The sequence below is a fragment of the Cynara cardunculus genome (genome assembly GCF_001531365.2).
Source record: "Cynara cardunculus var. scolymus isolate 2C chromosome LG 11, CcrdV1, whole genome shotgun sequence".
Lineage (NCBI taxonomy): Eukaryota > Viridiplantae > Streptophyta > Magnoliopsida > Asterales > Asteraceae > Cynara > Cynara cardunculus.
This window is the reverse complement of record NC_037538.1, coordinates 15,105,701-15,120,928: the sequence shown is the minus strand read 5'-3', so window position 1 is coordinate 15,120,928 and position 15,228 is coordinate 15,105,701. Positions and strand designations below refer to the sequence as shown.

Below are 15,228 nucleotides of genomic sequence, written 5' to 3'. Positions count from 1 at the left end.
TTGAGAAATAAAGGGTTCAAGTAATATACCTTAATTCAATAATCAACATAAATTAGTAAAGATGTTTACCTGAAAAAGAGACTATTGGGTCGAGAGTTGATGATTTAAAAAGTGTGACGGTTTACAGATGAGCACTGCAGCAGGGTCAGAAGGAAGGGGTTTGTAAAGGAGAAGATATTGGAAAGTCTTGACGATATTGTACCTTTCCATTAGAATCAGTAACGGTAAAAACCCTGTGAATTGATAAAGTTAAGGTTTCAAGAAAGAAAGAATACTCACAATTGAATTTAAAGTCCTAAGGGTAACCTCCAGATTAATTCAAAAGATCTTGAAATAACAAGAAACGTCTTTACCTGGAAAATGCCAATCGTCACCTTGAACACAGTAAAGAGGCTTGGAAACATAAAAGTTTGAAAAGTCAAATCGGAAACATAAAAACACAAGGTATAATAAGTTATGCATTAATAGCTTATATATCATGCTTAGGGGCTGTTTACGAAATTTTTTATTAAGTCCTGTATGTATAAATTTGTCTGTCTGAATAAATGAGTGTTGTTTATTTTTTTTATTTGAACCAACAATCTGAATAACATAAATGGCTAACCTACCCCCAATATTAATTATTTGAACATCAAAACAAACAAATCATAAAGAGGTTGACGATGAGTTGTCTCATTTGGGAAGGAGGCGATGTTTTAAATAAGGGATAGAAGTGTTATTTTTGTGGCTGAATGAAGACAACACACCATTTCTATATATGCGATTAAGCCATGTTTTGTATGAATAAGCAGTAAATAAACAATTCCGTAAGTAATCGACACAATTAAAAGATTTTAAAACTAGATGTATAATAAAATAAAAAATAGTGAAGAAAAAGTAAATAGTGATACAAGAGTTAAAAATGGTATATTTGGACACTTTACAATCTGTCCTTGTCCGTTAGCCACGCGCTCCGTAAACACCAAATCCGGTTTCTGTGTATCCACTACTCCCTCCTTCCATATCGAAGCGAAACCCTCTAACCCCCCTTTGATAAAGTCTTCTCTCCTCATCTATAATTGGTTTCACCACACCAATCAATCCACCTTCCATGAATCTGGATTGTGGCTTAAGAACTAGATCTTGCCGTGTCATTCAAGACACTACCATGGCTGTTGCTGCTTTGGACCTTCAAGATGCAGATGAAGAAATTGTGGATGATGGTTTGAAACAGAGTTGTTGGGCTAATATGCCCCAAGAGCTCTTACGGGAGGTCTTGATCAGGATTGAATCGTCCGAAGATAAGTGGCCTTCCAGGAAGAATGTTGTTGGTTGTGCTACTGTTTGTAGGAGTTGGAGAGAGATCATGAAGGAGATCGTCAAAAGACCTGAGCTTTCTGGCTTGTTGACTTTCCCTATTTCTGTCAAGCAGGTGATCAATCCCTCAATCTCTACCTGGAATTGTGTTTCTTTTTTGTGTTAGTGGGAATTTATTTGTCCCCCATATGATCCACTATTAGGTTAGAATTAGATTCTGTCTATAAATTTGTTGGTTCTGCGTTTTGTTGGATGTAGACAAACGGATCCCCCACTGATTGATTGCATTAAGAAACATATAATTGTACATATATGGTACATGGGTTGGGAAATAAGAAATGTCTATAACTATTGACCTAATACACTCGGGCATAAATGTTAAAGATGTCTAACTTGTCACATATATCCATACAGGATGAATCTTATATGAACTCTGCAATACCTTTAACCGGCTCAAGTGAGGGAGGCTCCCTTAAACTGCCCATCTTCTCAAGTACAAAGTGCCCTTTAATATGGTTATGAGAATATGTTTCTTAGAGATATAATAATCATAACACATCATCATTAGGTGATCGATCACCAAATCGTGAACCATACAATGGCTTACAAGCATGATACTACATCATCAACCTCCTAGTGTTTGAGCACCAGCATGACTAGCATTTGAATTGTCTCCAACTCTGTTAAGTGTCTGAGGCACCCTTCAATTATCTTGAGATCCATAAAATACTTCCCAATGGTTAGTATAAGGGAAGCATGAAATAACCACGCTATAGAGAAGGCTAGTCCAATTAGTGTCTTATATGGGTTCTGTATGTTCAGAAAATTACTAAATTTGGGCATGGTATCTCTCTCTATATATATATGTATATGCGTGTGTGTATGTGTGTGCATGCTAATACTGGGGACAACTAACTCAAACAAGCAAACACCATGGCAATATTTCAAATTTTACCACAATGATCCATTGAAATACTTACAGTTCCGACTGACATGCGCGTAAACATTGATTGTCAATGCTAAAAGTAGTAATGAATCATTGGAAAACAAAATAGAAGCAGCTGAGAAAGACTCAAACGAACTCAGAGAGGAGAAAATGAGATAATCTGTAGCATAGGTCGGGGGGAGGTCCAGGGTAACAGTTAGCTGAGAAGAGAAGAGTAAGGAAGTACATGAAAATAGTATTATTGGTAGATATACACCAATTAAATAGAAGAAGCTGGGTAGGCAGATTGGTCTGAATGAAGAAAAAAAGCAAAAGACTTTAACTGAAAATGTTTTCTTGACATATCCATTTCCCTGGAGAGACAAACAAGGTATCCTGAGACTACATAGAGGAAAATAAAGGGAGAGGAGAAGGTAAAGCCTAAATGCTAAAATCCTAGCTATAATGTCTGACAGTTGGTAAAATGATTGATTCTTGTTTCCAACACAATAGCTACCATCTATACCAGCAAGTACTGAGCATATTAATCCCAGGTGCCAAAAAGTCCATGATTACGAAAGATATATCAACAAATATGAACTGATTTCCGTTTTACATGAACTTCGTGACTGTTACAAGTATCTTTTATGGTTGATCATCATAAAAGAATATGGCAAAGTAACATTCAAAGGACGGCTTGAATTAAAGCATGTAATCTTTCTGGGAATCGACTTACTGGCCAAGGTATCTGCCAATAATAGGAACTTCAAAGAGTCAACTATAAACATACGGGGACACAATAGAAAACTGAGATGGCCTGATAAGACACTAAAATAAACTCTCATTCATGTAGAAAGAGAAGAAAACAGATGCCATGCAAAATTTGGAGTCCATTATTAGGTGCCTCAAGTGACTAAAAAATATAAAACAATTTCAAGGCAAAAGTGTGGAACTGATCACTGGATAAACCTATGAAATTAAGGTGCAAGTTACTTCTGGCAAAATCGAAGGATGGTTCATCAATATTATCTTCAATTTCATTTTGCATTAGATATATTATAAGAAAATTGAGAAAAAGGTAATCAAATAAATGAGCTGGGGAGTTAAGGACAACCTGTTGCCTTGATTTTATTCCTTTATTGACTATCCTTGCTGTCAGCAGTGATGTTTAGATCCCCGCTCTCCATGTTGGTTAGGTGGAAGTTACATCTCTTGCATCAGAGGTGCAGCCTGGTAAACGATATATTCGATATAAGTGCTGGATGTTTATTACTACCAACTACTCTCACCTTGATAAACGATATATTCTATATAACTGCTGGCTTCCATTATAGTTCCTGCTTTCAAAAAAGGCCTCCTCTTCTATATGGTGTTTATTATGTTCTGGAAACTATCTCATGCATCATATGTCATCAAATTTCCTTATAGTTGGTATTTGAGATTGATACATCTTGCTGACACATGAAAGTACTTCGCTAGTTAATGTTGAAGCTTCATATTTTGCTTCCAAATAAATTGATAAAGCTGAGATTTTAGTCAAATTGGCTTCTTTACTTTCTCGGTTCTAATAATCTCTTGCTATGATGTGCAGCCTGGTCCAAGAGAATCTCTCCTCCAATGCTTTATAAAACGGAAGCGGTCTACTCAAACATATTTCCTCTACCTCAGTTTGACTCAAGGTACACATCCCTTTTCATATTTTCCCCTCAAATGGGTGGCCCTTGGGGGTATAGGGAAAGTCCAGCCTGACCCCTAGAACCGGCTATCCACACCGTTCAGTTCCTCATTAACTGAAAACAGTAGCCCCTTGACCTTCTTAATTTTCCTATTTTCTTATAAGTTATGTATTTTCACCTCTGGATTCATATTAATTACTTGGTGCCCATCAACGTGGCAGCACTTGCTGATGATGGAAAATTTCTTCTTGCTGCTCGCAAGTTTAGACACCCCACATGTACCGACTACATCATCTCTTTACATGCTGACGACATGTCAAAGGGCAGCAGTAGATATATTGGGAAATTAAGGTGGGTTGCAATTTGAAACGATCAACTGGTTATAATTTCTTTTGGAAATTACAGTAACATCATTTCTTTATGATTTGCATAGATCAAACTTTTTGGGAACAAAGTTCATTGTATATGATGGTTTGCCACCTCATGATGGAGCTAAAATGACAAAGAGTCGCTCCACTAGGTTTATGGGTTCCACTCAAGTCTCCCCTAGAGTTCCTGCTGGAAGCTATCCAGTAGCTCATATTTCATATGAGTTGAACATGTTGGGATCCAGGTAAGATGAAATACTTATATTAGTAGTTACTTGAATTAAATATCTCTGCTAACAGCTAATTATATTAGTACGCTTGTTTTATACAGGATTTGTTCTTACAAAATTTTGAAATAATTTTTTTTTGTACAAAAAGATCATTTTTATATTTTGATGTTGTCTCTGTATAACAAGCAGGGGTCCAAGAAGAATGCAGTGCATCATGGATCCCATCCCAACTTCTGCAATTGAACCTGGAGGTGTGGCTCCAACACAGACCGAGTTTCCCCTTAGCAGTGGTGAATCTTTTTCTTCAATTCCTTTCTTCCGATCCAGATCAAGCAGTGTGGAAAAAAGCATGTCCGGGGTGTTGGGTAATCAGAGAGATGGGCCTCTAGTTTTGAAAAATAAATCTCCTAGATGGCATGAGCAGCTTCAGTGCTGGTGTTTAAATTTTCAAGGACGTGTAACAGTTGCTTCAGTCAAGAATTTTCAGTTGGTAGCCACACCACCTAGTGGACAGTCTGGACCACAATATGAGAAGGTTATTCTCCAGTTCGGAAAAGTAGGGAAGGATGTGTTTACCATGGATTATCGCTACCCAATATCTGCTTTTCAAGCATTTGCCATCTGCCTGAGCAGTTTTGATACCAAGATTGCTTGTGAATGATGTGGACTGACAGGTTGCAACCAATCTTTTTAAGCATTGGTACTTATACAGTTACTAACTTTGGAGTGATTTCATCTCTTAATTATTTGTGGACTAACTGAACAATGAACTAAAACATGCGTGAAATCATGTAAAATGTGACATGTTCCCAATTTCTATAGGATCACTCCACGTCAGGCATTAAGGACCTACGGAGCAAAATACCATATTATTTACTTCTTGTGATGATATAGTACGAATGAGACTAGGTCATTAACAAAAATCTAGAGTTATCGAGTTTAGTGGGCTTAGCACAAGGTGGATTAAAATTTAAAACAGAGCACCTGACATGCAATTTTAACCATGTCGATAAGTAAGTTGAAAATATGGTAAGCATGTTTGAACAAGAGGCTCACAGGAGCCTCTTTTATTGTTTGCGGTTGATTCACGAGGAAAATATTTTGGTTATAGGATGAAGTAGTGACAAGTATCTTATGTGATCAAAGATCTCATTGAAGCTACACATAAGTTAATAGAATTTTGGGTGAGACCTGGTTTGATTTAGGAAATATAGATGAAATGGCCGTTGAATTGGCTTGGTTTTTCACTTACATACCTCAAGTCCTAAACAGAAAGATTATAAATCGCATATCAAATTATCTCATCATATCACCTGCATCCTTTCTGGTCAATTGAGGTGGGATTGCACCAATACCCAAGTTGGTAATATATGCTTTAATTCACGAGCCATGATCTTCTTTCAATTTATCGACTTATCAAACTCCCTTAATTTTGACTTTAATTTGTTAATATCTATGACAATTGGATGCAAATGATATAATTGATATGATTATGAGGATATGGATATGTGATTGATAAATCTTTCTGTCGGGGTGTTTAAATGAAAAACCATGGAACTTAGTGTCACTTTATATATTTTGCCTATGATTTGTGGGGTAGTACGACCGTGTCTTGGAAGGCACATTCAAGACAAGCATATTAGATGTTATGTGATGTGGCCAAGCAAGGATTGGTAGGATTAGAAATAAATCTGAGAAGGATGGGATGGGAAGATAGAGAAGAATTGACGGTTGGGATTGTTATTTATATTCATCGGTGACCTTTAGATACACCAGTTTTAACTTTAAGACCTGAAACCAAGATGAGACTTAATTAGAGGGAGGAAGGAGTTGATCAAGATCAGTATGGGGAATAATGAAGAGAGATACCAAAAGGTGGAGAATACCCTAGAAGTTGGTATTGTATATGAGAGCATGGAAGGATGATATTAATGTTTTTTTATTTTCTAATGTAATATCTATACACGGCAAATGAACTCACACACCCTCCTCATCTTTGGTGATTTTTTAACCCCTGACCTCTTGGAAGGAGGGGCTCTAACGGTAATCCGGATACCGCTAGGCCAAAGGCCTATAAGTTAATCTCTGTATAATTTATGATGATCTTCATTTTTACCTACTCCGACTAATGCTATATGAAAAGTTGATTGTCGTTGTCACCCAATGTAAACAAATATATCTCTTCTGATGACCGAGGTCACTAGTACATTGTTTGTGTCAAAATTTCCCCGAGCTCATTTCCATATATGACATGCTTGTTAGTTTTAAAACTTGGCCTTGCAGTCCAACCACTGGAAAACTGTTGTCTACATATGCTTTTGCATAACCAAGTATTTAGGGTCTCATGTATTTATGTGCCCTGACCCATAGCCTATCTACGCATATAAATTCTGGTTTCCCTGGTAATAATACATTCTTCAAGCCCTAATATTTATATTGCGTCAAAGCGACACCACAAGTGCTAACAGCCCTGGCCTCCACCATTCACCTTCACTACTTTTTACCACCACTAGCAAGCAGCAAAAAGGCTGTACACGTCCTACTCTGCCATTGACTGGCTTAGTTTAATCCACACTGTAGAATATCGCTGCCATCTGTGGCTTCTAGGCTGTGCCTCACCCAGACAGTGAGCTAGCTAGTAAGCTTTGCCAGTATCTTCTGATTCTTCTTCATGCCTCCCCACCTCTGTTTGGTGCTTGCATGGGACCAGCCATGACTTGCTGCACTTTGTTCGCAAGAACTGTTGGCTGCTGGCTTAGGCTTTTTTAGCCATTGGCAAGCTCCACTAACTTCCAATTGGACTTGTTTAATTGATGCTTTTGTGTTGCTTGTTGCCATCATTAATTTTCTGACTGTTCTGAGGAATGCTTGTGCTGCACTGAGTTTGTGGATTGCCTAATATATGAGAATTGAACTAGTCATGATACTTCAAACTTTTCATGCCATAAAGTTATTTTGAATATCTTGATTTTCTCAAAATATTTTGATGTGATTGCTATAAAATTGATCTGAGATGCAAGATGATGGTGCATTTTGAGGATTACACATATTTCCTAAATTCATGTATATGTTATTATCTCTGGACTCATTTCACTTGGGTGTCCATCTAGTTTTGATTGTACCTTGCGTTTTGCGTCTGCCAGGTTTTGATTTTCAGTTTATCACAAAGAAACAAAAGGAGACGATGCATGAATAGTGATTGTACTAACTTCTCAGGTCCAAACCCACACCTTGTACCAAGTTCACATGGTTAGACATGTCACCTACATACAGTAGTGCATGTGTCTCATCATGGAATATTGGCTCTTGTGAGTACTTGTTAGAATTAGCAATATTTGCAAGTTCCTCTTAAACGTTAAACAAAGTTGCAATGAGAACTCACAAGTGTTTGCCTATCCAAAAACAAGTTACAATTAGATTCATAATACCATGTACAGACCTGCTTACCATAGGAAAGTCAAGGAAGTTGGTGACTTGATACCTCCGTTATCAGGGACAAAGAAAGTTGGATGTAGGCTGTTTTATATCGTGTTGAACCACTTCAAAATTGTGTCTTGAAAAGTTCTCTTTAAGTTTATCTTTCTTATTAGACATTCTGTAAACTTATCTAGTTATCTTTATTCCCAGTTATGTGATCTGAAGCACTAGAATCTATAGTCGAAGAAGAGGTGGTTGCATTAAGACAAGTATCAAGTATGTGCACCGTTAGCTGAACCTGAAAGATGCTGTAATTTCGGGCAAGTCCACATCCAATGGCCAAGTTTCTAACATTAACAATATCATGTCCGAGAAAGGTCCCGTGTCTCAAACCCTCTATAAGTATCTGTCCTAAATCCATCATAAAATAATATTGCTGACATGTTTGCCATCATATCACTCCAACCAGACCATCTACCAAACTGGCTTCCTCTTCTATCAAACCCATTTTATATTCTTACCAGATATAGGCAACTAAAGGCTCTATGAACATCTCTTTCAAAAAGGAGTCCCAGAAATGTACCAGAAGAAGCAGAGTAGGACAATTCGAGTCTTGCATGGATGGCATACCACCAAATGAAGTTTGGCAGACATAAATAGACCATCCATTTCATTCCTTATCGTTCAACTTGCTTTAAATAGTTAAAGATTTGATTTTTAATGCTCATCCTACAGTCAATATTTTCCCCCTTTGCTTTGTCATCCTATGTAGTAGTTGCAAAAAGAAAAGAAATATTCTGGCTCCAACTAATAGCAAAGAAAGGCAGGAAACAAGCCAAATATCCATGTCAAACATGATTTCTCCCAAGTATGTAGTATTGCATAACTTTTGATTGAATAGAGTACAATGTGGCTCATTGGCCTAAATTAACCCTACAATAAAACCTAATTACATAGTAACATAAAGAAACATATTAACCCTAGTATTCTAACATTTACTGCACTTCATAGTATGTTAAGTTTGTTATTACTTAGTACCTTCCTAACCCTTGGTGCTTATACTTATTGTCTACTCGGTCAATAAAAGATATGTATCTATTTCTGTAACCTAAATACTTTTATAGAGGAAGCCTACCATACTCAAATGGGCAGAGTTTTTTTAACTTCACACTTCTGTTTGGGTACATTCGCATTTGTCTGATAATTCATTTTATGTTTTATGAACAATCGGCAATCCACTTCATTATGTGCAAATAGGGTTGTTCTTCACTACCGTTACTATCCTAAGAGGAGATAGGCTTCCAGTGATATTAGATGAGAGATTTAATCCCAAAATGACGTGAGCATACGGCAAGTATAAACAAACTGTGAGGAGAGACCCCAGAGAGAAGCTAGGATAGAGCTTCTTCAAGCACATGACTTTTAGGATCCAAATTACGAGTGCACAAAATCCTGTAATTCATCATACGCTTTTGAGTATGTGTAATTTTATTTGAGTAGTTCCCCTTATTGCGATGTCAATAGGCTTCTGAGAATATATTATGCTTGGGACACGTTTGGTTACAGAAGGGATGTCAATGTAGGTATCTTGGAAGCTTCACAATGAAATTTCACAGCCATATAAGCACCACTGTTATTGGCTATTTGGCTTCCCAATCTGTCATCAGAGCAAGTGGATTTTTAGTTAGATGGTAACCTTTTATATACTTTTCAGACGTTGCACAAATATTGATCACCAAATCAAATCGGGGAGCTTTCAGTTTGACAGGAATTTTAGTTGCAATTCCCATAACATCATCAACATTTTCATGCATGGTTAACAGATTAGAGATTAATCATGATTAAACAAGGACCTACCGAGCAGGCAGACAAAGTGATGCAAATTCCATATAAGACCAGATCCTAGGATTAAATGTTGTGTGTAATCCGGGATGTGCTCTGTGTAGCCAGTGATAGGATGCCATGTCATCCTCAAACAAGATCTACCTAGGTCACTTCTTTAGTTTAGTCTTTAGCGTATCGGATTTACCTAATTTTATCAATCCTATGGTGTAATTCTCTTCCACTCTGACCTGCCACGTGTCCTTCATTCACCCACTCGCTCACTGTAACTAGAATTTATAACACCTGTGACTAGAGCCTTGCTGTAAGCACCACAATGTACTACCGAAATTATATGGACCCATAGACAAGGGAGGCCCGGCTGATTGATACAAGTTTCTTGCATTGAATTAGCAAAGGTCACCATACTGATTGCTGAGTAATTTAATGCATCTTGCTGCAGATCAGTATTTTTGACTAATCATGTTACAACCCACATTAGTTTGATTATAATTACGTCATTTGTATTCCCTTGATATCTATCTTTTGCCTAGTAGGGTTGGTACATCTTAGTGTTATAAATGGATTCAATGGACATGCAAAGTGATTGGGACCTCTGATGTCACGCTTGTAGTGAAGCCGGACTATCATATTGTTTCTTGAGATTTCAACTATGGTAGATGATTTTTTTACTAAAATAACTTTCCTCATAGTAGTCTCTCTTTTATGACTAGAAAAGTATTGTAAACCATGGGTGTCCTGACCGGCTTGCGTGCACCTTAACTAAATCCCATGGGACCCTGAAGATAAGAATTAAGAAAATCCCTGGTGCCCCTAGGAGACTCGAACCGGCTACCTATGAGGGGGGCCCTTAACTATGGTAGATGATCTGATGTACATATAAGGCATTTGTATACTGTGATTGAGCATGATTGTGGTTGCAACTGTTACTGATTCCTTGCTCGTTTGCTTTTTCACAGGAGCAAGTTTGATGCATTAAAATCAATGGTGAGATGGAAATAAAGATCTGAAAAAGGTATGTTTTCATGGCGTGAATGCAGGCTTAACAGCTAAATATGTGTCCTAATATGCACGAAACAAGCAGAAGGAAATTTCAAAATAAGAAGCCATTCATTGATGGCGCTGCTTTTGTGGGTTTTCATCGTTTCTTTTGTACATAGTAATTATTTTCTGTAAAAGTGTCTGCTTGTTTCACTGAGGGATTTCAGTTGTATGTTTGCTGTGGAACCATACAGTTTACTGGGTTTTCTTTTCACCTCTTTTTGAGTGTTACATATGCAGAAAAAACACATTTACATTCAGTAAAAAAAAAAAGGGTTTTTTAACTGTAAAAGTGTGTTTTGTAATTGGCCAGTTTCACTCTTCCTGTCTAGACCATCAGACTCTTGTAAGTTTCTTTGTTCAAACTTGTGGCATTAGATGTGGTGTGGTGACCATTTTATCATTATGGTAGACTGTTTTAACCTTGCTTAGAAGTCATTGGCTGGTGAAATTGAGTGAATTGTTTGTTTGGTTGCCTTCATTTTTAGTCATTGATGTCAATCTTGAAAGCAAATTAATCTCTGAAGGAAATGAAGATTTCAATTTGTCTGGTATGGTATGCACACGTGCATAAAAATAAAGAAACAACTTTAATTACTTGTATGAACATATGCATACCGTCTAGATGAATGATTATTAGAGTGTTCTTTTGTTTTGTTTTTTTAGGTTTTCTCCTGAACCCTATGTCCCAGTGATACATAAATTTTAGCCAATAACAAAAGGAAGTCCAATCTACAACATTAAGGATCACTTTACTGATGAATATCCACTAAAATCAACTCGGACACCAAGGGGTCGTTTACCCAATTGCTTATTCAATAAGCGCTTAACAATAGGATTCAACGCTATGATTTATTTTGGTGCGTAAGATTTTAGTACATCAAAACATATCGAATGCAACAATTTACTGGGTAGGTGTTTACCTGGATAAGAGTCGTCATCCTCACTTACCGGATAAGACTCTCTATCATTCTCATCGTTCTTACCCAGTAAGATTATTCGTTCTTCTCATGTTCATCCGATGAGGAAATATATCCGTTAAGCACTTACCAAGTAAGTGTTTGGTAAACGACCCCTAAGATCGTTAGTGTCAGTATTTTGAAAATTAGTTTAGGTTTTAGGGCGCTTCCCTGAACCCCATCAGGACAAACCACTATAGCCTCGTCTACTAAACGGAAGGGGACGAGGCTTCTTTGACTCCCGTCAGCCAGCGATCTTAGCCTCCTAACGTGTATTATAGCTTAACCAACAACCCATTTATTCTCTAGTAAATTTAATTATATAAATGTGTTGCTGATTCACTAAAATCACCAACAAAGCTAGTATATCCCACTTGAAAGTAGGTATGACAATCGGAAATTGCAACCCAACATTCCAACTCGTTAGCATTGACTACTTGACAAACACGACAAGCATCAACTTAAGAAAATTTATCTGAACAAAGACAGCAGTGGAGTCGAAATATTTATATGAACTTCTCTAAGCAAAGATATAAACAAATTTCAACACAAAGAACAAAAAAGGTTTACATCAAACACAAAGAATTCTAACAGATCAATAATAAACTAATAAAACGAAAAGATCATATACCAATCAATCAGCCATTGTTTATTTTTCATATTTAAATAATAATCATAGAAGAAATTATTAATTATTTGATTTTCATATTCAAATAAAAAATCTCGGGATCATAACAAACACCTGTAATTATCGTTTGAATCTGAAAAAATAGATAATGGCAAATAGAAATGGTACATTTCTTTTGTTTTATTGGTTCGTTATACTTTGTTACTGATTTGTTGATATATCAAGAGAAAAATGACATATTTCTTTCGTTTTATCCGTGTAAGGATTTATTCGTTTTAAAAGATATTTAAGAACTTGATCATTCAAAATATGAAAGTCTATTGAGTTTTTTAGGTTTTAATAAATTCAAGAATTTATCTGTTCAATTTCAATAAGTTCAAAGATGTATTTGTTTGATTTCAATAAGTTTAAAGAATTCATTTATTTAACATTTGGAACTTAAAATATGAAAGTAAAATAAGATTTAATTAAAAAAAATTTAAATAAAACAATACAAAATGACATAAAGTTTTAAAATGTATAGATTTTTTAGTTCATAGCAAGAAATTTGTTTTAGGGCCCGTTTACCAAATGCTTACTCGGATAAGCGTTTATCAAGTCATTTTCTCTTACCGGATGAATATGACAAGGACCAAGAATCTTACCTGATAAGAGCAAAAGCAAAGACCGGGAGTCTTACCCGGTAAGTGATGGCGACGACTATTACCACGGTTAGCGCTTACGCGAGTAAATTGTTACATACGATGTCATTTTGGTAGACTAAAATCTCATCTGATAAATAAGTGATAGAGTTGAATTTTACCGTTAAGCACTTACCGGGTAAATGTTTAGGTAAACGGCCCCTTACTGGGACAAAATAGAACTTATGTAGCGGAAATAATTAAGTGAATCGATGGGAGATGAGTGATGAAGAAGATTGTCAAGGTCCTTTTGGACAAAAAAGCTGATAAAGATTAATGGAAACGTGGAAGAAAAGATGATCTGTTGAGACCCAATAAGAAAAAATAATAACAAATGAGACATACGATCTGTAATTTCAAGAAATGGTTTGTTGAACACTTAAATGAGATATTTATACTGTGTGTTTTACATACAACTTATTAATACATTTGAAATCATAACCAACTGATAAACATATTCAAATGCAAAATATAGGTTGGGCCCCACTAATACAGTAAAGTAATCAATAAAACTGATGACTTACATAACACTCTCTTGCTTTCCCAGAAACACAGAAATTCAATAAGAAATCGAGAGAGAAGAAATATAGATGTATTGTGCGGGTACACTTCTAGTCGATCATAAAACATGAAACGAATCGTAACACGTAAGAACAACAAACTGGATCGTCAAATAACAATAACTGTGAAACAGTAGTACAATGCCCACTATAGAAGCAATAACAAATAGTAATAACCTAAAAAACAGTTATGCAAACGACATAAACAAATAGCAATAACCAATATACATAGAAGCAGTCAAACAAACAACAAAAATAAATTGAAATAAACAAAAGAGATAGAGACAGATAAAAATAGCTAATATCAGATAGAAATAGTAATTTCTTTTAGGTCTTTTCAATCAAGGGGTTGTATACCAAATGTTTGTCGGGTTGATTACCTTATCAAATAAGCATGACAAGAACCGAGAATCTTACTCGATAAGTGAGAAAAAAAAGACTCTTGATCATTCAGCCCTTAACGTGTATAAAACATTCAGGGTATGTAGCATTCTAAAGAGACAGATAGGTAGGACACAACATGGCAAGACAACATAAAATGTTGTTTAATGTTTGGTAAGACATACTAGCAGGACAAGACAGATAAAATACTCCTAATGAATTATTTATATCTTTTATATATTTTGATTAATTTATTAAACTGTAACAAAATATATCATTAGAAAGTCTTCATCAAAACGATTAAAATGACACAAAAATAAAAACTTTATGTAGTTTCTAATTTTTATTCTATACATTTTCTATGTTATTTTTTATTATTAATATTCAATAAATTACATAAATTAATCAAAATAAGAAATCGTATAAAATAATTTTTTAAAAACAACAAAGTAAAAATTTAAAAAGTATATAATACAATAAATGAATTTAAACAATGAATAAATATAAAAAGGTAAGCCGATTTGATGTTTTGTAAAAAAAATTTAAGTTCTATTTTAAAATTATAATCTATACTATATTATAAAATATTTGATAAAAACTCTTAAAAATCATTTTTTTATATATGAAGTACTGTATATTGATACATATTATTTAAAGTTCAAGATTACAAGTAAATTAAGTACAACTTATTAAAGCTTCTTTTTTGAATTTGTGTAACTAACTGTAGATAAACATAATCAAATAGACGATAAACATCTCATTTTAAATATAAAAAATCTAAAATATAATTAGGATAAACATTGAGTTATAACAAAATACTTGATTGTTATCTTTATAAAAAAATTTATTATTAAACCCAAAAAAATGAATAAAGAAATACACAAAAAAAAATTAAATAGTTAGTTTGGTATTAATATCAATATTTTTTTCCAATTTTTATGATATCTTCATATTTATATTTTATTTAAAAATAAAAATATTATTGTTTTCTCAAAACTACATAAAACTGTATTATAACATCAATTGAAATAAAAAAAATAAAATAAAATACTAAATCAAGATGTATCTCGTTACATTTTACAAATACAATTATGATAATAAAATAAAGGTTTAAAAATCCAATCAAACGCGAATTACAAACAATGAAAAGGGTAATAATAATATTTAAAGACTGATGATACACACGTAGAATAATATTTTTCTCACAAAATTCTCTACGCAATTC

General features: G+C 34.9%; 1 protein-coding gene across 1 annotated transcript; it reads left to right on the top strand.

The window, feature by feature from the left end:
- Positions 1-998: 998 nt before the first annotated feature.
- LOC112520790 (tubby-like F-box protein 3) lies at positions 999-11,255 on the top strand. The gene is made up of 6 exons (XM_025129360.1): positions 999-1,411; positions 3,813-3,900; positions 4,119-4,248; positions 4,331-4,510; positions 4,685-5,169; positions 10,714-11,255. Exons 1-5 carry the CDS (start codon positions 1,091-1,093, stop codon positions 5,154-5,156), a joined length of 1,191 nt encoding a protein of 396 aa, XP_024985128.1. The 5' UTR covers positions 999-1,090; the 3' UTR covers positions 5,157-5,169; positions 10,714-11,255.
- The last annotated feature ends 3,973 nt before the right edge of the window (positions 11,256-15,228 follow it).